The sequence below is a fragment of the Triticum aestivum genome, chromosome 1D (assembly GCF_018294505.1).
Source record: "Triticum aestivum cultivar Chinese Spring chromosome 1D, IWGSC CS RefSeq v2.1, whole genome shotgun sequence".
In the NCBI taxonomy this organism is placed as follows: Eukaryota; Viridiplantae; Streptophyta; class Magnoliopsida; order Poales; family Poaceae; genus Triticum; species Triticum aestivum.
In genome coordinates this window covers 7191563-7213347 of record NC_057796.1, presented here as the reverse complement: position 1 = coordinate 7213347, position 21785 = coordinate 7191563, and the positions used below count along the sequence as shown (strand labels likewise).

General features: G+C 44.7%; 5 protein-coding genes across 7 annotated transcripts; 3 read left to right on the top strand and 2 right to left on the bottom strand.

Annotated features, from left to right (window-relative positions):
• Positions 1 to 1885: 1885 nt before the first annotated feature.
• LOC123179835 (ras-related protein RABA2a) lies at positions 1886 to 3643 on the top strand. The gene is made up of 2 exons (XM_044591728.1): positions 1886 to 2340; positions 2986 to 3643. The coding sequence occupies exons 1-2, from the start codon at positions 2161 to 2163 to the stop codon at positions 3475 to 3477; spliced, it is 672 nt and encodes a 223-aa protein (XP_044447663.1). The 5' UTR covers positions 1886 to 2160; the 3' UTR covers positions 3478 to 3643.
• A 118-nt stretch (positions 3644 to 3761) lies between these two features.
• On the bottom strand, positions 3762 to 7790 carry LOC123179836 (ras-related protein RABD1). Its single transcript, XM_044591729.1, has 8 exons — positions 7533 to 7790; positions 7352 to 7424; positions 7191 to 7238; positions 7027 to 7074; positions 5576 to 5647; positions 5202 to 5357; positions 4731 to 4834; positions 3762 to 4227 (listed from the first exon to the last, which is right to left on the bottom strand). Exons 1-8 carry the CDS (start codon positions 7547 to 7549, stop codon positions 4131 to 4133), a joined length of 615 nt encoding a protein of 204 aa, XP_044447664.1. The 5' UTR covers positions 7550 to 7790; the 3' UTR covers positions 3762 to 4130.
• A 2599-nt stretch (positions 7791 to 10389) lies between these two features.
• LOC123179831 (tubulin-folding cofactor E) lies at positions 10390 to 15291 on the top strand. 3 transcript variants are annotated; one of them, XM_044591723.1, is made up of 15 exons: positions 10390 to 10759; positions 10986 to 11156; positions 11627 to 11673; positions 12190 to 12336; positions 12425 to 12499; positions 12760 to 12869; positions 12952 to 13079; positions 13228 to 13289; positions 13389 to 13496; positions 13576 to 13610; positions 13842 to 13910; positions 14332 to 14423; positions 14502 to 14578; positions 14723 to 14800; positions 14978 to 15291. In XM_044591723.1, exons 1-15 carry the CDS (start codon positions 10453 to 10455, stop codon positions 15077 to 15079), a joined length of 1608 nt encoding a protein of 535 aa, XP_044447658.1. In that variant the 5' UTR covers positions 10390 to 10452; the 3' UTR covers positions 15080 to 15291. The 3 variants fall into 3 exon arrangements, with proteins under 3 accessions (XP_044447658.1, XP_044447659.1, XP_044447660.1); XM_044591724.1 differs by having other exon boundaries at positions 10392 to 10759; positions 14981 to 15291; XM_044591725.1 differs by lacking the exon at positions 10390 to 10759 and adding an exon at positions 10810 to 10858.
• Positions 15292 to 15380: 89 nt separating this feature from the next.
• LOC123179834 (protein PHOTOSYSTEM I ASSEMBLY 2, chloroplastic) lies at positions 15381 to 16575 on the top strand. Its single transcript, XM_044591727.1, has 4 exons — positions 15381 to 15667; positions 15814 to 15873; positions 16042 to 16088; positions 16219 to 16575. Exons 1-4 carry the CDS (start codon positions 15530 to 15532, stop codon positions 16304 to 16306), a joined length of 333 nt encoding a protein of 110 aa, XP_044447662.1. The 5' UTR covers positions 15381 to 15529; the 3' UTR covers positions 16307 to 16575.
• Positions 16576 to 16981: 406 nt separating this feature from the next.
• On the bottom strand, positions 16982 to 17935 carry LOC123179833 (glutathione S-transferase 1). The gene is made up of 2 exons (XM_044591726.1): positions 17796 to 17935; positions 16982 to 17717 (listed from the first exon to the last, which is right to left on the bottom strand). Exon 2 carries the CDS (start codon positions 17633 to 17635, stop codon positions 17261 to 17263), a length of 375 nt encoding a protein of 124 aa, XP_044447661.1. The 5' UTR covers positions 17636 to 17717; positions 17796 to 17935; the 3' UTR covers positions 16982 to 17260.
• Positions 17936 to 21785: the final 3850 nt, after the last annotated feature.

Sequence of the window (21785 nt, the reverse complement as noted above, 5' to 3'; positions counted from 1 at the left end):
CTTACATGTTAAGTTATGAATGTTTTTAATCATGCAAAAATTGAACTACACAAATGTGCATATACTTATTGAAATGTTTCTATATTTAAAATAATATTTTTTGAATTATAATTAATGAAAACGAAATATGTAATACACAAACATATAACACATGGTTTATATAATACTCAAGTTTATAAAATATTTAGTAAATACTTTTATCTTCAAAATTATTTGCCAACAAATTTTTTTTAGGGGTAAGCCCATTTATATAAAAACATGTGAAAAATATGTAACAAACACATTTGTATAACACACTTATTTTACAAACATCTTAAAAATAAGTAGCGCGTTCAATATGGGCAGAAATATACACAGTACATTTAAGCTCCACATCTGTCACTTTTGAGTACATAGGAGTTTGTTATGGAGATTAGACATACTGAACTGGTGGTGAAAAGGCTAGAGCGTTTTGTGTTAAAAGAGATGGCCGTGTGTTCGAGTCCTAGGGTACCCTGTTTTTTTTTGTTAATTTTCATATAAATGTGTTGCGGTAGTTATCTTTTCCGCAAATAAAAAATATATGAGGGTGTTTTTGTAAAATATGGTGGGTCCATACACATGGATTTAATTTTCGTATAAATGTGTTGCAGTAGTTGACTTTTCCGCAAATAAAAAAATATGAGGGTGTTTTTTGTAGAAATATGTCATGCCCGGCTCTATCACTCACCGACACATGGGTCCATACACATGAATTTAATTTTTGTATAAATGTGTTGCAGTAGTTGATTTTTCCGCAAATAGAAAAATATGAGGGTATTTTTTCTCTAAAAATATGCCATGCCCAGATCCATCACTCATCGACAGGTGGGTCCATACACATGGATACACTCGCATACACACACTATGACCGTATCTGCACGCCTGAGTCAAGTTAGGTGACCACAAAACCGTATTTAAAAAAAATATGTTATGCCCAGCTCCATCACTCACCGACAGGTGTGGGGAGGAGTAGTTGAAGCTCAAATACACAAATCCAACCGCGCCAAGTCCAATCCAAACCGCCTAATTATTTGATGTCACAAACACGCCTATTACATACGCACAAACAACAAACCCACAACTAGGGCATGAGAAGAACACGCCCTTGCGATAGACGAATCAAAAACTTTACATCGGCGATTAATGGGTATGCGGCCTAGGCGAGGCCTTGACACGCCAAACCAGCAAGCGTGCAATCCTACAAGCTTAAACGCCTAATAGGTTGACTCTATAGGTCATACCATCAGGCGAGTCAACGACAGACACACCAAAGCGAATGGTCACGCCACCTTAAAAAGTAAAGAAGCCTACAAACTATGCGTTTTGAAATCAACTCAATCCGCCGTGAAATCCAGATGCACCGACTCTAGGGATGGTCGGCCATATAAAAGGCCAGGACCGCACCTTTCTTGTAAGCGCATTGTGGAGGGGGAAGATATCTGGTGCTCCGGGAGCTTCTCAGCCGTTGGATCTAAAATCCAAAGGCCAAGGAGAGAGCACGCGCATTTATTCAAAAAAAACACCCCTAGAAGTCCATTATTACAACCAGATCCAGCACATCCCTAGATGACCGTCAGATTATAGATCCAACGGCTGAGGAGCTCCGGGAGCATCTAAACTTAGGTGCTCCCGTAGCACCTGATATTTTTCCATTGTGGAGGTGCCACGCACGGCCGACCGGCCCGCCCGCCGTGGATCGTGACCGGTTAAGATGCTTTGGGGTACGTCGACGCCATGTGTAAGTGAGGCGCCTACCAGTCAGTCAGGTGCGGAAGAGGGGGCCAAACGACGAGATGAGGGTTTTTGGTGGGGGTGGACGGATTTAGTTTTCTCAAGGGGTCGTTTGGTAAAGATAAACACTGAGAGAGCAGAGTGAGGTAGAGCCATCCAGCCGAGCAGAGCAGAGGAGAGCAGATCCAGCCAGCTGCAAGGAGATCTCTTGTACTGGTACCGGCGCTGGCACTTGACTGGAGCCAGTAGAGTAGTACAGTACAGTACGCTCTCCCCCTCCTCCCTCCCTCCTCAGTCCGTCCAGTAACAGAGAGAGCAGAGCAGAGCGGAGCGGAGCAGAGCTGTTGCTCACCAGTAGCAGAGATCCCAAGCAAGCAAGGCAAGGCAGCGGAGGAAGGAGAAGCGGCAATGGCGGGCGGCGGCGGTCGGGGGCGCGGGGAGGAGGAGTACGACTACCTGTTCAAGGTGGTGCTGATCGGCGACTCCGGGGTGGGGAAATCCAACCTGCTGTCCCGCTTCACCCGCAACGAGTTCTGCCTCGAGTCCAAGTCCACCATCGGCGTCGAGTTCGCCACAAGAACACTCCACGTGAGTCCCACCCCTCCGTCTCGGTCGGATCCGCACCTTATTTTCCTTCCTCCCTGCGCCCCAGATCCAGATCATGGCTGCCATGCCATGCCAAATAGTAGTGGCAGCTGGTAGTAAATCCATCGCTGAGGGGGCAGAATCAGAGGCGAGATGCCGCTGCCGCCGCCCCTTGATTTCGCGCCTTGAGGATTTTCACTGTGCCTAGCAGCGAGATCTACCATGTCGCCTTGTTTCACTTCACTGCCACTAGTTTCCACGCCGTAGCTCAACACTAGCTACATATGCTGCTACCAATAATAGCTTTCTCGTTTAGAGACTATACTCTTCTTTCTTATCTTAAACCATACTAGTACTAGTACAAGGGGATCCTTGTGCTTGCTGGGTTGAAGGGGATCCACCTATGATGTACAGTAAGTATGTAGCAAATGCTTATACATAAAGGTGTGTCATGATCATGACAAAAATCTCTTGTTATCTTATTCCAGGATGCACATCTTCTCTGAAACTGACATGTTCTTAATACGGGCTGTGTTTGATGATAGAGGTGTAGCAGGGCCATGACAAAATCCGTTGCTATCTTATTCCAGGATGCACATTTTCTCTGAAACTGAAACTGATGTGTTCTTAATCTTGACCTGTTTGCAGGTGGAGGAGAAGATAATCAAGGCGCAGATCTGGGACACGGCGGGGCAGGAGCGGTACCGGGCCATCACGAGCGCCTACTACCGGGGCGCGCTCGGGGCGGTGCTCGTCTACGACGTCACCAAGCCCACCACCTTCGAGAACATCAGCCGGTGGCTCAAGGAGCTGCGCGACCACGCCGACGCAAACATCCGGATCATGCTCGTCGGCAACAAGACCGACCTCAAGGACCTCCGGGCCGTCCCCGCCGACGACGCGGGGGGATACGCCGAGGCCGAGGGGCTGTCCTACATCGAGACGTCCGCGCTCGAGGCCATGAACGTCGAGGAGGCCTTCCAGCTCATCCTCGGCGACATCTACCGCGCCGTCAGCAAGAAGGCGGTGGCCTCCGAGGAGGACAGGGCAGGGGCCGCCGGGGTCAAGGAAGGTAAGACCATCAACGTCGCCGCCGCCGCTGACAATGGCGGCGAGAAGAAGCAGTGCTGCTCAGCTTAGGATGGACGGATGATGCCCAGCGGATGTATGTTATGTGATGGTTGTTTTTTGAGTTTTACAAGCCTTGTTGATTCATTTTGTCAGATATCCTCCTACATTGTTAGACCTGAAACTCATATATATTCAGTTACTATATGATATATCAAGTTCATTGGTTTATATCTCAGCCAAATGTTTCTGGCCTCCTCTTGTCCATTATAAGAGTTATTACATCAGTCAGCATTCAAGGTCCCAAAAAAGTGGCCAAAAGACAAACTCCAGCCAATTAACAACACAAGATTATATAGGAGAAATGTAACAGGATGATGATTGACAAGCTTGAATTAACCATATTCTCAGCAACAATATGATCCTTTCTGAAAGATAACAGGATGATTGACAAGCTCACATTTTCATACAATTTTTGCCACCTAAGATCCATAAAATGCGCCTAAAACACTGACGAAGTAATGACTAGTGAGATTGCATAACAAGCTCAAACTGTGACGGGTATATTAAACAGTAGTAAGTAGTAACACAAGTTCTATTGTATACAAGTTCTGTGTTCAGTATATCCAATTCACCGCCTTCTCCAGCCTTTGATGGTGAATTTTCCAGCCTCCAACAACTCACAACCGGATGTCATGAGGTGTATGAATGGTGCCTTGCTGAGCTTATGAGCAGCAGCTGCTGTTCTGCTGCTGTATGGGCTGCCCTTTCATGTGAACATGGACCGTCGATTTCCTCTCCGCCGTTGGTTGGCTCGCCATCCTGCAGGCAAGTAAAAAAGCTCAGTATTCAGCTAGGATCCATCACTCGAACAGAAGGCAAGACTATCCACATGGTAAGCATGCACATAAGATTTTTTTTTAAAGGTGCCTAAAGTAACCATAAGAGGAGAGAACTGTATGATCTGCATTTAGCCCTCAGGGAAACTGATGTGAACATCTATATAAACTGTCTGTAACAAATATTTAACCTAGAAAACTCCCATGGGAAGTATTTTGAGAAACTGTTCATCATTGCTCTTGCTGGCGAATTTGAAAAGCAAGGTTTTATTGCTCTCCCAGCCTCTCTTGATGATGCAGAGCCCAAGAAAAATATGAGCATTGGGTTATCATATTTTAAAAACCAGTAATGAAAATATAATTACGGAATTCCCAGAGCTTTTCTTTCCACAAGCATACTGCTCGTTTGATGACCTATCAGTGCCAAATATAACAGAGAAACTGGGAAGAAAAGGGGCCTCTAAAAATGTGCATTTCTTGGCTTACTTGTTCTTGATTTCTGATGACATGGTTAAGAAAGCTGTCTCCACATTGATGGCTTCCTTTGCACTTGTCTCAAGAAAATTCATTCCCAACGATTCTGCAAAAGCCTGAAATTCATCATAGATATTTTAGTCACTTGTTTAGCATATTCAGAGTAATTATCCTGAATAGTAAAGATCGAAACTGCATTAGGAAGAGGAGTATCAAGAAGAATAAAGGAGCTTGTCAATTTATCAAGAATGAAACAGATTCATGGTGGTTACTGTTTTATTGTGGCAACTAGAGATACATTGTTCTGTCCATTCAAATATACCATGTATGCTCAAACTAAAATCACGGTTGTCCATCTAAATGTTGATAACAGCAAGCTGTGAAATTGAGTAATTGACTGTAGCATGGTCGCAGGAATTTGTTGTCATTTGGACTGTATGGCTAATATTGTCAATGGAACCAAGAAAGAGAGAAGGGGTTTACCTTGGCCTCTTCTGTATCGACGACCTTACTATCAACCAAATCACATTTGTTCCCGACTAGAAGCTTGCACACACTGTCACTGGCATACCTATCAATCTCACTCAACCACTGCTTGACGTTGTTGAAGCTTTCCCTATCTGTCACATCATATACGATCTGAAAAATGTAGTAAGGAGTATTAACACCATGATAATTCTGTGAAAATGTAGATCCTCATTCCTGAATGATGAAGCACGATAAATAATGCAGAGCGAAAATGAACGAGTTCAGTTCAACAATGACTAGAGTGAAACTGTGAAACAACTCCAAAAGAAACGACCGCAGGTGCCAAAAGATCAGGATAAACATTATTATGGGTGTCCATGAGGGCTTACAATGATTCCATGCGCTCCGCGGTAGTAACTGCTTGTTATTGTCCTGAACCTTTCCTGGCCTGCTGTGTCCCACTGAACAAGGAACAGACCATCATCACATTACAACAACCGGAGGATTGAATGAACACAGGTAGATTTTGTAAAGCAATGCTGACCTAACACATCAAGTCTCAACCAACAACTAACCATCAACGCGATGGCTTCCATTTGTTTGTAATTATGACTGCTTAGCAAGCATGTACAGTCTAAGTTGCACAGTAAGTAATTACTCAGCGAGTACAGTGGCCCAATCTATGTTTGGTGATGTACATACACAGGGTTCATCATAAAAGACCTCACTTATATAATATAAAGCAATTTCCCTCGAAACAATTAAGGGCTTTAGTTGGTGCAAGATCAACCAGGCCATTTTACTTTCCAAGCAAATATCCGTCGCATAATGAAAATTAACTAAAATAAGCACACCGACAGCTCAACGGAGTAACGGCAATTGTTGAGCTCAGGGGATGCTGCACAGATGGTACATTAATTCTACGTGTCACTGCTTTTCCCCACAGTTTTAATACTGAAATTATTCCCACCTCCCTGGTTCCACCACTGGACAAATTTAACACAGATTTAATAACACAAAAAAATTGCCATCCAATCCCTCGAGTTTTGTCGGGACAATGCATAAATCAGAAACCCCTAATTAACTCGCAGAGTTGGTGCCCAATCAATGCGATAGCTTCCAATTATTTGCAATTATGACTGCTTAGCAAGCATGTACAGTCTAAGTTGTACAGTAAGTAATTACTCATGGAGTACATTGGCCCAATCTAAGTTCAGTGATGTACACAGAGGGGTTTATCATAAAAGACCTCCCTTATAATATAAAGCAATTCCTCTCCAAACAGTTAAGAGCTTTAGTTGGTGCAGCGCTATCAACGATGGGCGATAGTACAGGATAAACCAGGCCATTTTAGTTTCCAGGTAAGTACCCGCCTTCCTAATAAAATCAGCTAAAAATGGCGCACCGCAGCTCAACGGAGTTACGTCAATTGCTGAGTCCAGGGCATGCTCCACAGACGGTAATATTTTCTAGGTGTCACTGCATTTCCCCCACAATATAATACTGTAACTATCCCCACCTCCCTGGTTCCACCATAGGGAGAGCTTAAATAGAGTTAAGAACCATACTGAGTTTTGTCAGAACAATGTATCGACTACGCCAATCAGAAACCCCTGATTAACCTGCAGAGTTGGTACCCACCGTTTTGTATAAAGCAATCCAGGTACCAACCTAACACCAAGATCTAGCACAGCAAGCCCCACCAATTCCCACCCACCCTTGTATATGATTTCTATGAAGTGAGAACGAATCCAAGCACCATATCCCAATTATTAACAGATAACAGAACCACCAGGCAAATGAACTGGCATCAGCGAAATTCGTGTAAGCTGAAACTCACAATCTGCAGCTTCACCGACTTGCCATCGAGCTCGACGGTCCGGATTTTCTGCAGACACATTCATGAAAAAGGTAAAGCAGATTCAGTCAGAAGCCCGTACTTGCGGCAGCTACTTAATGGAGCTGCATCAATCACAGCAAAAGGGGATCCTTTGCTGTACTTACGAAATCAACGCCGATGGTACTGATGTAGGTGTCGACGTACGCGTCGTCCTGCAAAAAGGGATCGACCAATCAGTCAATCAAACCTCATAAATTTCCTTGGCACGCGCAAAAGAAAGAAAGAAACGCGGCCGGAGAAGGCGGAAGGGGATCGGGTTTCTCACGGCGAAGCGGAGGAGGAGGCAGGACTTGCCGACGGAGGAGTCGCCGATGAGGAGCAGCTTGAAGAGGTAGTCGCTGCAGCAGCCCACGCACATCAATCAATCACCCGGAACAAAAGAAACGCAGACAAATCAAGCGAGAAAGAAAGAAAGATCGGCGGCGGCGGCGGCGCCGGGGACTTACTACTCGGAGGTGCTCATGGCCGGCGTCCGCTGGGCTCCGGCGGATTCGGGGGAGAAGGGGGACGGGCGCTGCTGGAGGGGATCCGGCGACGGCGGCTGGCGTGCGCAGATCGATCGAGGGGAGCGGGGGAAGGTGGAGAGGGGAAGCAAAGGGAGTCGGGCGAGAGAAGTCTCCGCCTTTTCTTGTCTTTGGTCCGCTTATATGCCGCCATGGCCGACGGAGGACGCGTGAGGGGAGGGGAGGGATGGCTTAGCGGCTAATCAATCAAGCGGTGCACAAAGAGTGCAAAAGTTGTCTTCACATTTCCTCTTTTTCTTCTTTTCTTTGGGCTATAAAATAAAGAGTTTTTAGCCTTTATTTGTCTTTACAAAAATGAAAGTTGATTAGCTTTAATTTTTGTTGTGGTGGCACAAAGTTAATGCGTTTCGATTCGATTGCATAAGCACCGTGATTTATAAAGTGTTGTTAGATAACCAATATTATATTAGCGTAGGTATCACATTGTCTAACCAGTACATGTGAAGGTCTAATTTTGGCGGGATATTGTTTTTGTCTTTCGCCTAACATAGATTGGTTGATGAGTTGTACAACTATTATATGGCAAATTTAAGTCTCAGGTGTTTACAAGACAAATGAAGATGAATCAAGATTCATGGACGAATTACTGTGAGCCGGATGCCTGAACCGTAACAATTTTGACTGCTAGTAATATTTTGATTGGATAATTGAGAATCTTACATGTGGACTTATTTGAAAATTATCTTCTCAAGTTACATTATTATATTACTTCTATAATACGCGATGATAGAAAAATAAGGGTCAGAAGCAACATCTTGAAGAAGGTGTTGATGCATATTGCGATAATTTCTATGGTAACACTAGAAGCGTGAGTCAGGGGACAAACGAGGGATGAAAAATATAAATGTGTGCTATGCTTGGGTAGTTAGGTCAATACCAATTGAACAGAGCATGTTTATGGTACGTTGAATATTGAAAACAAAAGTGACACCTTAGATGTAGGTACTTATATATATATATGAATCAGAACGGATGAGATATGAGAGAGGTTGGCATAGAGGCTAGCAAAGAGTAGTAAATCATTTTCCTTGTTATAAAAAAGCTGCCCTTGGCTTTTTTTTAGAGCACAAGGCTAGTATATTTTGATTGTATACTGTGTTGTGGTTTTCGTATGTGTTGATAACCATTTTGTTCATGTTTAAGCAATTATTAACCGGTTGTTAATTTTATAACAACCACACTCTTTCATGTGGTGTGAAACGTTTTTGATAGGTTATTGCTTTTCATAGACATAATTTTTTTTGACATACCACTATAAATGAATTTTGATTAGTTTAAACACCACAACCTTTTGAGCTTTAGAGGGTTTATTGATAACACCAGCCTCCTTCCCCTGGCCCCAGCTATTATCTGTTGCCCATGGTTACGTGGCTTGGCTCCCCGACGCCTCAGCTCCAGCGTCCACCATCTCTGCTCGGCATCATCCGCCCCTGCTCTGCGGCCATCCACCGAACCAGCTCGTCCGCCTCCCCTACTCTCCTACCCGGGGCTCCACACACGCCCTCCCGCGCCACCTTTGGCCAGTCTCTTCGTTGGCCTCAAACGGTACTCCTTCCTTCCTAATATCATAGGCGTATTAGGTTCTAGCACGAAAATTAACGCATGCCGTTCGTTACTTTAGTCGTCATGCATGTCGCGGGGAGGGAGGCATGCACGGTCTACTATGACCAGTTGACACTGAAATGAGTGCTTTGTTGAAACGCTGACGCTGGAGGGAGCACGAGACCCCGCCCTGGCCCGTGCCAAGCTGCACGACAAGATGGGTAGCAACTGCGTTGCCGGTGGGACCCTCGTCCCCAACACCTCCACCGTGGATGGAGCTTGGTATGGTGAGTGCTCTTCAGGGAGCACAAAGTGGGTGCTAACCGTACAAAAGGACCGTCCATTTTTCCCTACAAAAGTAGCGATTTTTTTTAAATGACGATATCTGACATTATTAGATAAGGAGAAATACACAACAGGTCACAACGCTCCATAGAAGACAACCCAACTTAAATACAAAGAACCGTAGGTTGCCATCAACTTCAATGGAAATGCTAGGAAGGAGAAGGAGCAGTGCCCACTGCCCCAATTGCACCAGCATCAAAAGCCCCACGGGACTATACAAACCACAGTAGAGGTCCGCCGCGAACGACGGGATGAAAGCACCGCTTATCAAACATTGCCCGGGGGGAACGACCCTCTATGTATCACGCCAGGAGCAACCCCACCGAAGCAGCACCACGAAGAAGATGATGAAGATCCAACACCAGGCATGAGGAGGCAAGTGAGTGGAACAATCCGACCTATACTACTCGCCGGATCCAGACGCCCAGAACCAGCAACAATAGCTGTCACACACTCCGCTGGCACCGAAGAAGACACCAACGGGACGGGAACGGTGCGGGAAAGACGTTATTCCAACAAGAGACTGGCGTCCGCCTCGCCGACCTCATCAGGAGACCTAAACCTACATAAGACAGGACCACCTCCCTCCCACCGACGAAGAGCCGGAGTCCGCCGCACCACCGAAGCCCACACGGGCCGCGGGGCCGGGACGAACCACCGGCGCCGTCGGTGTGAGGACCCGAACTCTCGATCGCCTTTGTTTCGTCTCTTGACGAGAAGGGACGGTTCTAGCGATTGTTGGCGAGTCTGTAAATATGCCATTTTATGGGAATGCATGCAAATATTCATTTTCGTGATAAGTAATTCGGGACGGAGGAGAGACGACGAAATTGCGAACAAGAGAGTACTACTCAAACGAGTCGTGGGTGGGTCCACCCTGGTCAGTGGCACATCGCTCTCTGCTCTCCCCCCCTCCGATCCAGTTCCAGTTCCACTCCCTCCGCATCACACCCACATGGCCGCCGCCGGCGCCGGGTTCCGGCTGGGCCAGCGCGTGCACGCGGCGGGCGACCCGCGCCGCTCCGGCACCGTGCGCTACCTGGGCCCCGTCGACGGCCACGGCGGCGACTGGGTGGGCGTCGACTGGGACGGCGGCGCCGGCGGCCGCCACGACGGCTCCCTCGCCGGCCGCCGCTACTTCGCCGCCGCGGGCGAGCGCTCTGCCTCCTTCGCGCGCCCCTCCGCGCTCAGCGCCGGGATCGCGCTCCCCGACGCCCTCCGCCTCCGCTACCGCGTCGACGACTTCACCAAGGAGGAACAAGGTGCGCCCATGCCTTCAAAATAGGATTTTTATACCGCTTCCAAGACAATCAGTTGAGCATCTATCATGTTGATAATCCTGTCTTTGTTGGCGAGTCGGCGTAAGATCCCAACCAGTTTATTATTGTTCCCGAGTAATCATCCAGTGAGAATGAATTTGTTTCCAGTTGTACTTGGATCTTGTAAATTGGCAATGTGACCTCCTTACGCACGCTATGTTGTGTTCAGATGAAATGTACGTCTTCTCGACGAGCCAGAAGCGCGTATCGGTGGAATTGGTCGGGACGAACAAGGTCCGGGACAAGCTGAAGAACTTTGACGAGTTGTCGTGTGCGTCTGTTTCATTCATGGGGGTAAGCTCGGCCGGATCGCCAGAGGAACTACAGGGGTTGGTTCCAAGTAAGTTTACTAATTTTAGAATCCTTGCTTGACTTGCTCCCAGTGATACACGGCAAACCACCTGAATTTTTTGTTTTGATGACTGTTCTGTTTCCACTGAGGTAGGACAATCAACTGCATTCAGCTTGCCATGTTTTGTTCATGAAGGTTTCATATCTACCACATTCCGCTCATTTCCTCATGGGAGATAATGGAACGTACTTTCTAAATTTTAATAAAATGTAAAACAATATGGACACATAACCGCCATCACTCTTACTGGAACCCTTATGCCGCGTCTTACATCCTACCTTACCTCTGTTTGGAAGTGGTCTGAATTTCCTAAATGATGTAAGGTACTATAGCATGAGAACCAACAATTATTACTAATAATCTATTCGAGACTTGAAGCCAGTCAAGTATGCATACAAAGTCTATAATCAGCATCCCATTTTCATGAGTGTCCTGGCTAATTATTTTGCTTGTTTCAGATCTCAGGCAACTTGATTTAACCGGAAATCTCATTTCTCAGTGGCAAGTATGTACCCCTTTTTTGCAAGCATACTTTCACAGATTTGATTTGAACTCTAGGACCTTTTGCGATTCTTAACTAGTATGGACATAAGATAGGCAACTGAATAAAATTGAAACAGACAAAGAAATGCTATACCTGTTTGTCTTCTCATTCCGTTTGATTTTTTATTTTAAAATTTGACCATGCTATGTCAACAAGACTGCCAGAGATGAGTAACTGGTATGTGGTGCTGCTATATTTCATCACTAATAAGCTTGGAGTTGTTACTAATTCTTGTGATAACATATTAGTGTCAGTTCTGCTGTCACTTATCAGTAAGTATTTCCTTGAATGTCCTTGTGTTAATGCTGTCCGTGTTCATTGTTATTACATCAGTTCAGAGCACCTTTAGTACTTTTTCTGAGTTGACAGTACATGTTTTATAACTTTTTTGCTGTCTCAACATGTCACTTTCTTTTATCTATGATTTTTTGCCGCTTATCTTCTGGAATGTTCCTAAACTGTTTGGATTTTTCTCAGGATATATTCTCTCTGTGTCAAGCTCTGCCATCTCTCGAAGTTCTTGATTTGACAAACAATACCATGGAGAATGACTTTGTAGAAAGTCCATTGCTGAAGAATATTCGTGTTTTGGTTCTCAACAACTGTGGTGTAACCTGGGAACTGGTATGTGCTCTGCATGCGGACTACTTGAAATATTATCAGTCGATATATCAATCACACTAGAAGTTTGATGCTGACTTATGTGGAACAGATTGAAAAGCTTAAAGTTCCATTTGCATGTCTCACTGACCTCCACCTAATATGGAACAAGCTGAACATAATCACGGTTAGCATTTCTCCTCGTACTTCTCTTCTTATGTGCTTTACATAAAATTGCTATCTTCTTCTTCATCTCATCTGTATCCAAAGAAAAGAGCAAAACACCTCAATACCTAACAAATGTAGCTTTCTGCCAGTTCATTGCCAATGTGCTGCATTTTAAATGGATAATCATTCCCAAAGTCTGTAGTTCATACTTTTATTCCTTCAGCAAAGTGTGCATTAAACAATATTTGAGGACTAACTGTATTTTACCATCTTCTCCAGACCCCAGTTGGAAACTTTGTGCAAGGTTTCGATACACTGCGGCTCTTAAATTTGGAAGACAATCACATTGTTTCATGGGATGAAATGGTGAAACTTTCTTATTTAAGAAGGTACCAGTATAAAAGTTGAAGCTTTTGTAATTAAGTTAGTGGTACTTCAGCATTTCTTTCATTTGGATCTTGTGACTTGCAGCTTGGAACAGCTCCATTTGAACAAGAACAAGATAAAGCATGTAAGATACCCATATAATCTTCCATCATCAGGGTCTCTTGGTGATGTAGCTGTTCCGGCCTTCGAAAAATTGCAAGTCCTTTTATTAGGTATTTTCGCGCTTGCCTTTTTCTGTATTCCCATACTTCACAAAACTAAGATTATAAGACAATACCCTGTTCTAACAAAGTACTGCCTTCTGTGCTGTTCAAGTAGAAACAGAAATGTTGTGCTAATGGTGACATTTAAATGCCTCAGGATCTAATGAAATAGAAGACTTTCCTTCTGTGGATTCACTTAACCTCTTTCCAAGTTTAATGGTGAGCTAGTTTCCAAGGAATTATCCTTCTATTTTTCACTCTGGTATTGCTGCATAATTATAGACCGACACGGCTAACTGAAATCTGTTTTTCTGGAAGGACGTCAGGATTTCTGATAATCCTATAGCTGATCCTGCCAAGGGAGGTGCTCCTCGATTTGTGCTTGTTGCTCGACTAGGAAATGTTAAAATACTAAATGGCAGTGAGGTAATTGCTGTTTCTCTGGATGCTCTTCAGCATATATGTAGCAATACATTGCATCCTTAATATGTCATTCTTTTTCTAGGTAAGTGCACGTGAACGGAGGGAAGCAGAAATACGGTCAGTTAAATCCCTTTTGCCCTTGCCTGTCAATTATTACCTTCTCAGATCGTGCATGGCTGGCTAGTAGTCATCTTAAGTTGGTTGCCGGGACCATATTTGTGTTTTTCTCTATGTCTACCCTTAATTTTCTTCTGGTGTTCTGAGAAGGCCTCTTTATTATCACACATCTTTAAATAAATATGGTTTGCCCATCTTCATAATTCTGATACTTGTGATGTAACATTATAGATACATTCGCCTTGTTATGGGAAAAGCAGAATCAAGTGACCCAGAACTGCTCAAACAGCTACACCCTAGGTAAGTTTGTCAAAATTCCACTCCGTTTTAGCACTAAGGATCCATCGAGGAGATAATCCATTGATTTGAGCACTTTTTTTTAAAGAAAATAGAAAATCCAATTGCTCAAATGGTGTTCCCATGTTCATCTGAGAAGGATGATGTTGCGATGTCATCATAATGAAGTGACCTATCTAACTAGAAGACTCCTTGTATGGTTTTATCCTCTCGAATTAGAAGAATACTTTTGTAACATTCAGTGACTGAAAAAAGTTATGTTTTGCTTGTTAGTCAATTTGGCCTATATGGTTAGCTCATTACTGACATGTATTTGTGTTTTCTGGCATTGTTTGCCAATTTGTTTACTTCTGAAAGATACCTGCTTTTTTTATCAACAGTAATTAATTGAGTATACTTAGGCAGCACATAATTCTTAATGCAGGTTTGCTGAACTGAAGGCCTTTCATGGCATTGAGGACGAGAAGCCAACTTCAAGGATGTCAGGCCCACAAAAGATGGCTTCTGGGCTTATAAGTAATTATCCTGAACTAAATAAATTGGACAATAATATGGCTACATGAATGAACTGGGATTTTTCTGTTCTGCATGCAGGTATCACCTTGAAATGTGTGGGGCCATCCATGGGTGAGAAGCAACCATTGACAAAGAAACTGCCTCCTGCAACTACTGTAAGTGCTTCATACCACTTGTCTATCCTTATTTTTGGCTCCCTCTGGCACTTATTTGTACTACTTACAGTGATGACAGATCGTTCATCTGATCTGCTTTGTCCCATTCAATATTTTAACTGTCAAAGTTTTTTTTTTGTGTAGGTTGGAAAGCTGAAATCTTTGTGCGAGAGTTTCTTTAAACTGAAGGACATCAAACTGAGATTGTTTCTTGAAGAAGAGGTACGACATATATTGTGTCTCTCTAATATCTCCTCCAAAGTTGAACTTCTGGAGTTCTATTGTTCATGTACAAAAGTCCGATTAAAAAGAGTACTGCTTATTGTCTTTGAAAGAATCTGCTTGTGAATATGCCAATATTTGAAATAGATTATTATTGATGCTATGGTTGTGTTTTAGCAGGGATGCCCACTACCGCAACTACTCGAAGAAGAGACGGCTTCGCTCGTGGAGCTTGGGATAGGCACAGGAGCAACCATTATCGTCGATGAAGAAAGCTAGTCCTCTGCTGGGAGAAGAAAGAATATATGTATTTGTGTGCACGGATACCGCACTATGATTACTTTAAAAGAACCAGTCCCCTTTTTTCTGTTCATTTGTTAGAGAAAATGAGGTCTTCTTGGTGTGATGTTACATTTGTTTAGATATGTGAGATGCTGTACTTTTTAGCTCTGCTGCTGATAACAGAGATGCTGCTTTTGTAGCTTAAGTCAGGCCAAAGTAAGGGCAGAGAGAAAATCAGCCTCATCCTTATCCTCATCATATGGCCACAGGGCCTCACACCACAAATAATGCTAAAAATTATACTTCTTGTTTCTGTGGCTACAAAGTTACCCAGTCGCTGTCCTTTGTCTCTCTTCTTCAGAGGCTTGAGGATGGTTTGCCTTGTGCATTGCACTGCATAGGGCTGTAAAACTTGGAAGGTTTCTGAGGCAAGCAGCAGCAGCAGCCATGGAGCCTGCCGGTGCTAGCTTGGTCTCCCTGAGGGCATCCACCGCCACGAGCCGCAGCTGCTTCTCATGTCGACAGCAAGGGACGCCCAAGACCAGGATGCTTCCGGCCATGGCGTCCAAGTCCGGGGCGAAACTGGTATGAGTATCTCTCCTCACAGAATTTCAGTTTCTAAATCTTCTTGGCACCGGCTGGTTGTAGCCATGGCTATCGTTGCTGCCCTGCTGCATAGAAGCCATTCTTTCCAGTGTTGTACTGAAGAAGATGCTGCTTGTGCTGTGCAGGTGGCTTCAGGCTGCAAGACATGCAGGGGGAAGGGTGCAGTGGAATGCGAAGGCTGCAAGGCAAGACCAATCTCTGCTTGCTGCTGCCATACATATCCTATCTTCTGAAGGCCATTTATTATTATCTGCAAATATATTTTTTAATAATTATCTTCTGAAGGCCATTTGTTATAATCTGCAATCATATTTTCTTAATATTGATGAGGAACTGTCTAATGTTTGATGCAGGGGACAGGCAGGAACAAGAAGAACGGCAACATCTTCGAGAGATGGAAGTATGTTTATTAATCATGAGAAATTACAAGTCATGATATTCATGTAGTACGTGTAGTCGAAGTATCACTTGTTACTCCAGCGATTAGTTTGTGACTAAACTGCTGGTATTAATTATGGGATATGGTTCAGGTGCTTCGACTGCCAGGGGTTTGGGATGAGGAAGTGCCCCACCTGCGGCAAGGGAGGCCTCACGCCGGAGCAGAGAGGAGAAAGATAGAAGAAACAGCCAAGCATCCATCCATCCATGGCAGATGCACTCTCCAGTGTCATATTTATCATGCTCAACTTTGATCGAACTCTGACTACTATCTAGAAGTAAGTATCACCCAGAATCGCCAAGCAAAATGTCGAAAACCGAATATGGTGATACACATAATTGGTTTGAGAACTGGCAGTATAATGCCAAGCAGAATGTTGTGAGGAAATCAACTGGTTTCTGCGCGTATTGACTGGTTTGCATGCTTTTGAATCTATATGCTGCAAGTATTTTGTTTTTGTTTTTTGTTTTTTTGAATATATTCAGTTTGTCGGAAATATTATTTAAAAAACTAAGTGCCTCTCCTGGGCGATGGGTGGTGCTCATGTGAGGCTGCATGTGGCCCCTTTGCGCACTTAGCTACAGTGCACCAATGCGCCGCCTCAGGGTTGCGCCCATTGCAGTGGCTGCCTGGTGGGCTTTCCATACGATGTTCAATTTCAATAGAAATTTTTGCCCATTAAGTTCATCTGAGCCATATGATGGATAAATCTGTTAAGTGATAACAAGTTTATGTATCCATGCTAAATTGTTTATATGTCTAGTTCAGCCAACGGAATCGCAAAATATTAGCCATATAGAAACATGTATTTCCAAAAGATGGCCGCTCAAGTTTCTTTTCCTGGATGCAAAAAAGAAGAAGAAAAATTTGGATCCATGATCAACAAAACTAAGAATATCAGTCCCATGCACCATAAAAATCACAAGTAGAGTAGCAAGCCAAACACCACACATGGTCGAACAAGTTATTGAAAAGGTAATCACAAATCACAAGATGGAAATCAAAGAGTGATGCTTGTGAACTTCCAACTCCCATAAGACATCCCGAGCAACCTAATAGAACTTCATTCTCCCCCTTTGGCATCAGGACTCGCATGAAAGAAATGATGCTAAAATACGGTCAACTAAATCATTTCAGAAATTCTTCGCGGACGGATTCATTAGACCAGACACCTTCCTCACCGCCGGCCTGGCCCTCAGGCCATCCCACCATGCCCTCACACGTGGGTACGCGTCGAGAACTGACCTGTATGTAGTGACCCCTAGGCACAACATGGTGGACACATGGTTGAGGTCCGCGAGGCTGATGAAATCACCAGCCAGGTACCTGGAGCTCGACAGCCTCGACTGGTACACCTCCAGCACCTTCTTTAGCTTCTCGATGTTGCCCTCCACGGCGCTCTCGTCTACTCTTTGCCCAAAGATCGGCCGGATCCTGATTTCCATGAGGATAGCATCCATTATAGGGCTGTAATGGTGAGCCTCCACCTCCATCCACACGTCCACCATTGCTGATCCCTCCAGCTCCTGGTTGCCGACCCCGAGAAGCTCGGGCTTGTACTTGCGGCATACATATTTAGTGCGCGCGACTCTGCAATAGATGCGGTGAGAAAGCAAGGCTTGAAACATGTTTGATTTCAGTAGAAAATTTGCTCATGAAGTTTCTTACCCCAGAGGCAGAAATCACCATCCTCCAAGACAGGCACCTGACCGAATGGCTGTGAAAAGAGAAAAACCACAGACACATGTACCACTTAGCAGCTAATCAGCAACATCAACGCTAAAAGAAAAACAAACACCCTTGCTATCTTCCAGCTAACTGATATTTTTCGGTCTATCGTCATTCAGTTTCTTTATCCAGTCGACCCCTTCAATCCCGATGATCGTTGCGTTACTAACTGATCTTACATGTTACTAAGGATGGAAATCTGACTGTGGCACCGGATTGAAATTTAGCTAGATGTTGATTAGTAGGATACATAGAAGAGCCAGATAGTCTAGAGCACATACGTTCCTGGCAAGGTGGGCGGGGCTCTTGTGCTCAGCGGTGGCGAAGTCGACGGCGACGACCTCGTACTCAACGCTGCCCTCCTCCAGGATCAAGATCACCCTGGCTATGTTCCAAGACCTGGCCGCCCGTACACCTTCACGGCGGCCGCCATGTCTGCTGCTCTTCTTCTGGCCGTCCGGTTTCCCTCTTATTGCCAAAATATGTCTCTGTCTTCACCTCTTATTGCAAGCCTAGAACCGCCAACTTGGTCAAAATATGCGCCCATGTTCCACGAGGAGGGTTTTTATATGGAGTATATACTTTTCAAGGGATACATATTTATCTAGCAAATGCTGACATGCTGTGGTGCTGCCATGTAGAGGATCTGAAATGGATGCCTTCACAAGGTTAGTATATATGCGGTTCTGAAATGGCTTATATCTTTCCGCAAAAAAAAAGAAAAGAAAACAAAAAAGAAACGGCTTATATGTGCCTGCCAGGTTGACGAATCTCCAAGTTGGTGCTACTTGAACTCTGATCCTACCGAATGTTCAATTGCTTTCTTCTAACAAGACATTCTCCATACTTGTGCTTTTTGTACCATGCACGGGGTATCCGGTGCATGCATCCACCGTCTGATCATTGCTTTTAGGTTCATGACATGTTTTTCGATTTATGGCAACATTTGTCTTGTTTCAATGTACTTACATAGTCGATGATAAATGGTTCCCCTGCTTTATTATCAAGCAACGGCGAACAACCAACAAGAAGGTTCATACAGAGAGGAGTTCAAGTAGCGAGAGGGAGCATAAAATAAATAGTCTTGCTAGGGGCTCATCACAACATCCCCTGAAATAAAACTAGGTAGCTAATCCGGCTGGGGAGGCGGTGCAGGGGCGGTGTAGGGGGCGGCGGCACTAGACACGAGACAATGGAACGAAGGTCCAAGTAGATCTTGTCGATGGCCCGCCGAGCGTGCCGCTTGCTAAGCGGCCTCCATAGCTGCAGAAATCCACACAATTTATAAATAGCATCAGTCGCCCGAAGTGCGATCACATGTTCAATCACAAGCTTATTACACACAGTCCATAATGTCCATTATAGCACCCCAACTACCACCCAAAGGGTCAGACGGATGGAAGGTTGGTGGGTTTGAACCTCCCAAAACAAGTCCGAGAGATTTTCATGGCACCACCTACCACCCACCACCTCGCGAAGGCAACTCCAAAGAAACTGAGACGAGGGGCAAGTGAAGAAGATGTGATTCGAATCTTCTGGAACCTCACACAAAGGGCACTGACCATCGCCAGGGCCATTACGCTTGATTATCTCAATCCCCGAGGGGAGGCGGCCACAGACTAATTGCCAAAGGAAGATACGAATTTTGAGGGAAAATTTGATTGCCCGCAGGAGATTCAATTCCTCTGGTCCCGGAGTAGCCACAAGGGATCTATAGATGGACCAAGAGGAGAAGAGACCATTTGGTTCCAGGTGACAACCATGGCATCCTGGTCTAAGGTAGGCATGTGTAGGGCCACACACTCTAATAGTTCTTCCCATTGGCACGGGGGCAAACATCCGACAGAAGCATAGGTTAACGAGATTCACGAGGGCAGCTTATATGGTTATATGCGGGTGTGTGCATATACTGAAGATATTGGGGAACCTAGATCCGTAAGGCCGTTGGCCCGACCGGCGATCCAACGAAAAAAGGGTATTCGTCCCCAAGCCCAGCTTGATGGACGATCCAATTTGGATCACTGGAAGCAGCTGGATTACGGATTGCAGAATTGAGATCCTCCAGTTTACAGAGCGAATGCTACATGTTGGCCTTGCAAATATTTTGCTTGGATGATATCCAACCAGAGACCCCCTTCTCCGGTTGCAATCCGCCAAAGCCACTTAGATAGCAGCACGATATCCATCCGCTTGGAGGAAATTATTATCAGGCCCCCTTGTTCCTTGGGTTTGCAAATTTCCGACCATCTGACCATATGATACTTTTGCTTGTCTCCCTTTCCCGCCCAGAATAACCGGGATTGGTACTTCACAATATCATGATGAAGGGATTCGTGAAGACTATATAATCCCATCAAGTACATAAGCAGGTTGATCATAGATGAGTTAATGAGCACATCACATGCCGCTCTCAATAACCATCTTCCCTGCCATGGCTCAACCCTATTATGAACTTTCTCCACCGTCAGGCGTAGGTCCTTAACTAACAACCTAGAGTCACTAATTGGCATCCCCAGTTAATATGTCAGGAAAGACCCTAGGCGGCAATTTAGTCGGTTTGCAATTCTTTGCTTATCACTAGTAGGAAAAGGGGCTTTTACCCCGGTTCATAAAGGCTGGAACCGGGACTAAAGGGTCGTTACTAATGCCCTAGCCCTTTAGTCCCGGTTCTTACACGAACCGGGACTAAAGGCCGTCCACGTGGCCGGTGCGGGGAGCCCAGGCAGGAGGGCCTTTGGTCCCGGTTGGTGCCACCAACCGGGACCAATAGGCATCCACGCGTCAGCACCTGGCAGGAGCTGAGGTTTTTGTTTTTTTTGAAAGGGGGTGGTTTAGGGGTTTTGGGGGTTAATTTAGGTGTTTCATATATTGTGTTAGCTAGCTAATTAATAGAGAGAAGTGTCCTCTCTTATCTCCGTGCTTTGTCGACGCTACGTACTATATACGTATGGAGAGGAGTAGACACGCTAGCTAGTAATCAAATGAAGGAAACAGAAGATCGTCATGAACATATATATATGCATACAGAGAGAAGTGATATCGACCACCTCTCCTTCTCCGAGATATTGGTCGAACAACAAGTTCTCGTATATCTATCCGACACTACCGGCTACATATATACAATAATTATCTCTTACAATACAATCTCCTAATTATATTGTAGGAACACAGGGTCCACATAGTATTCTCCGTTTTCAGCGATCACGTGGTCAAGGAAGAATGCCGCCAATTCCTCTTGAATTCCTCGCATACGATCTGGTGCTAGGAGTTCATCCCGCTTCCGAAAAATCTAATTTGAAGAAGGGGGTCAATACATATATATATATGAATAAATGAAACTCAACACAAATGATGGTAATAAAATAAAATTGTGAATATTATTGCTTACGCACTTCATATTGTTCTTCAGTGTAGCCCCGCTCACAGGTATGGTAGCGGATGGACTCGCAAATGTAGTATCCACAGTAATTATTCCCGGGTTGCTGCCACAACCACTTTACAAGAAATAGAGGTCAATCAAACTGATAAGCAAGCATGCTAAATGGTATTGATCAAACTAGCGCTTGAATCACTAGGAGATGCGCGGAACATGCTACTATAGTACTTACTTTTGGGTGTCTAAATTGCAGCTGGTTCGGCAGTCCCGGGGCTTTTGAGGTGAATTTTCTCCAAACCCTGCCAGACAAAGAAAACAATTACTTGATATCAGGAAATGAACAAAGTTGCTGATATGGTGGATAATGATCGATTTAACTTACTTCTGGAGCATTTGAGTCATGTTCGCATAGTCCTGGGGATCTTTTCGTCTCGAGTCTAAGACGGTTACTACTCCCGGCTCAAGCTTAATCTCTAGGAGAATATAGTGGAAGCTGCGCATGCATGCATAAGTCATCAATTACATTACCATAACCTGGACTAATAAAGGGAAAC

Coding starts and splice junctions, on each gene's coding strand:
- LOC123179831 (XM_044591723.1), top strand. CDS start 10,453: ATGGCCGCCGCCGGCGCCGGGTTCCGGCTGGGCCAGCGCGTGCACGCG. Junction 12,500..12,759: donor ACAAGCTGAACATAATCACG/GTTAGCATTTCT, acceptor CATCTTCTCCAG/ACCCCAGTTGGAAACTTTGT. Junction 14,424..14,501: donor GATGGCTTCTGGGCTTATAA/GTAATTATCCTG, acceptor TTCTGCATGCAG/GTATCACCTTGAAATGTGTG.
- LOC123179833 (XM_044591726.1), bottom strand. CDS start 17,635: ATGGTGGACGTGTGGATGGAGGTGGAGGCTCACCATTACAGCCCTATA.
- LOC123179835 (XM_044591728.1), top strand. CDS start 2,161: ATGGCGGGCGGCGGCGGTCGGGGGCGCGGGGAGGAGGAGTACGACTAC. Junction 2,341..2,985: donor TCGCCACAAGAACACTCCAC/GTGAGTCCCACC, acceptor ACCTGTTTGCAG/GTGGAGGAGAAGATAATCAA.
- LOC123179834 (XM_044591727.1), top strand. CDS start 15,530: ATGGAGCCTGCCGGTGCTAGCTTGGTCTCCCTGAGGGCATCCACCGCC. Junction 15,668..15,813: donor CCAAGTCCGGGGCGAAACTG/GTATGAGTATCT, acceptor TGTGCTGTGCAG/GTGGCTTCAGGCTGCAAGAC. Junction 15,874..16,041: donor TGGAATGCGAAGGCTGCAAG/GCAAGACCAATC, acceptor TGTTTGATGCAG/GGGACAGGCAGGAACAAGAA.
- LOC123179836 (XM_044591729.1), bottom strand. Junction 5,648..7,026: donor AGTCGGTGAAGCTGCAGATT/GTGAGTTTCAGC, acceptor TTCCTTGTTCAG/TGGGACACAGCAGGCCAGGA. Junction 4,835..5,201: donor TCGATACAGAAGAGGCCAAG/GTAAACCCCTTC, acceptor GATGAATTTCAG/GCTTTTGCAGAATCGTTGGG.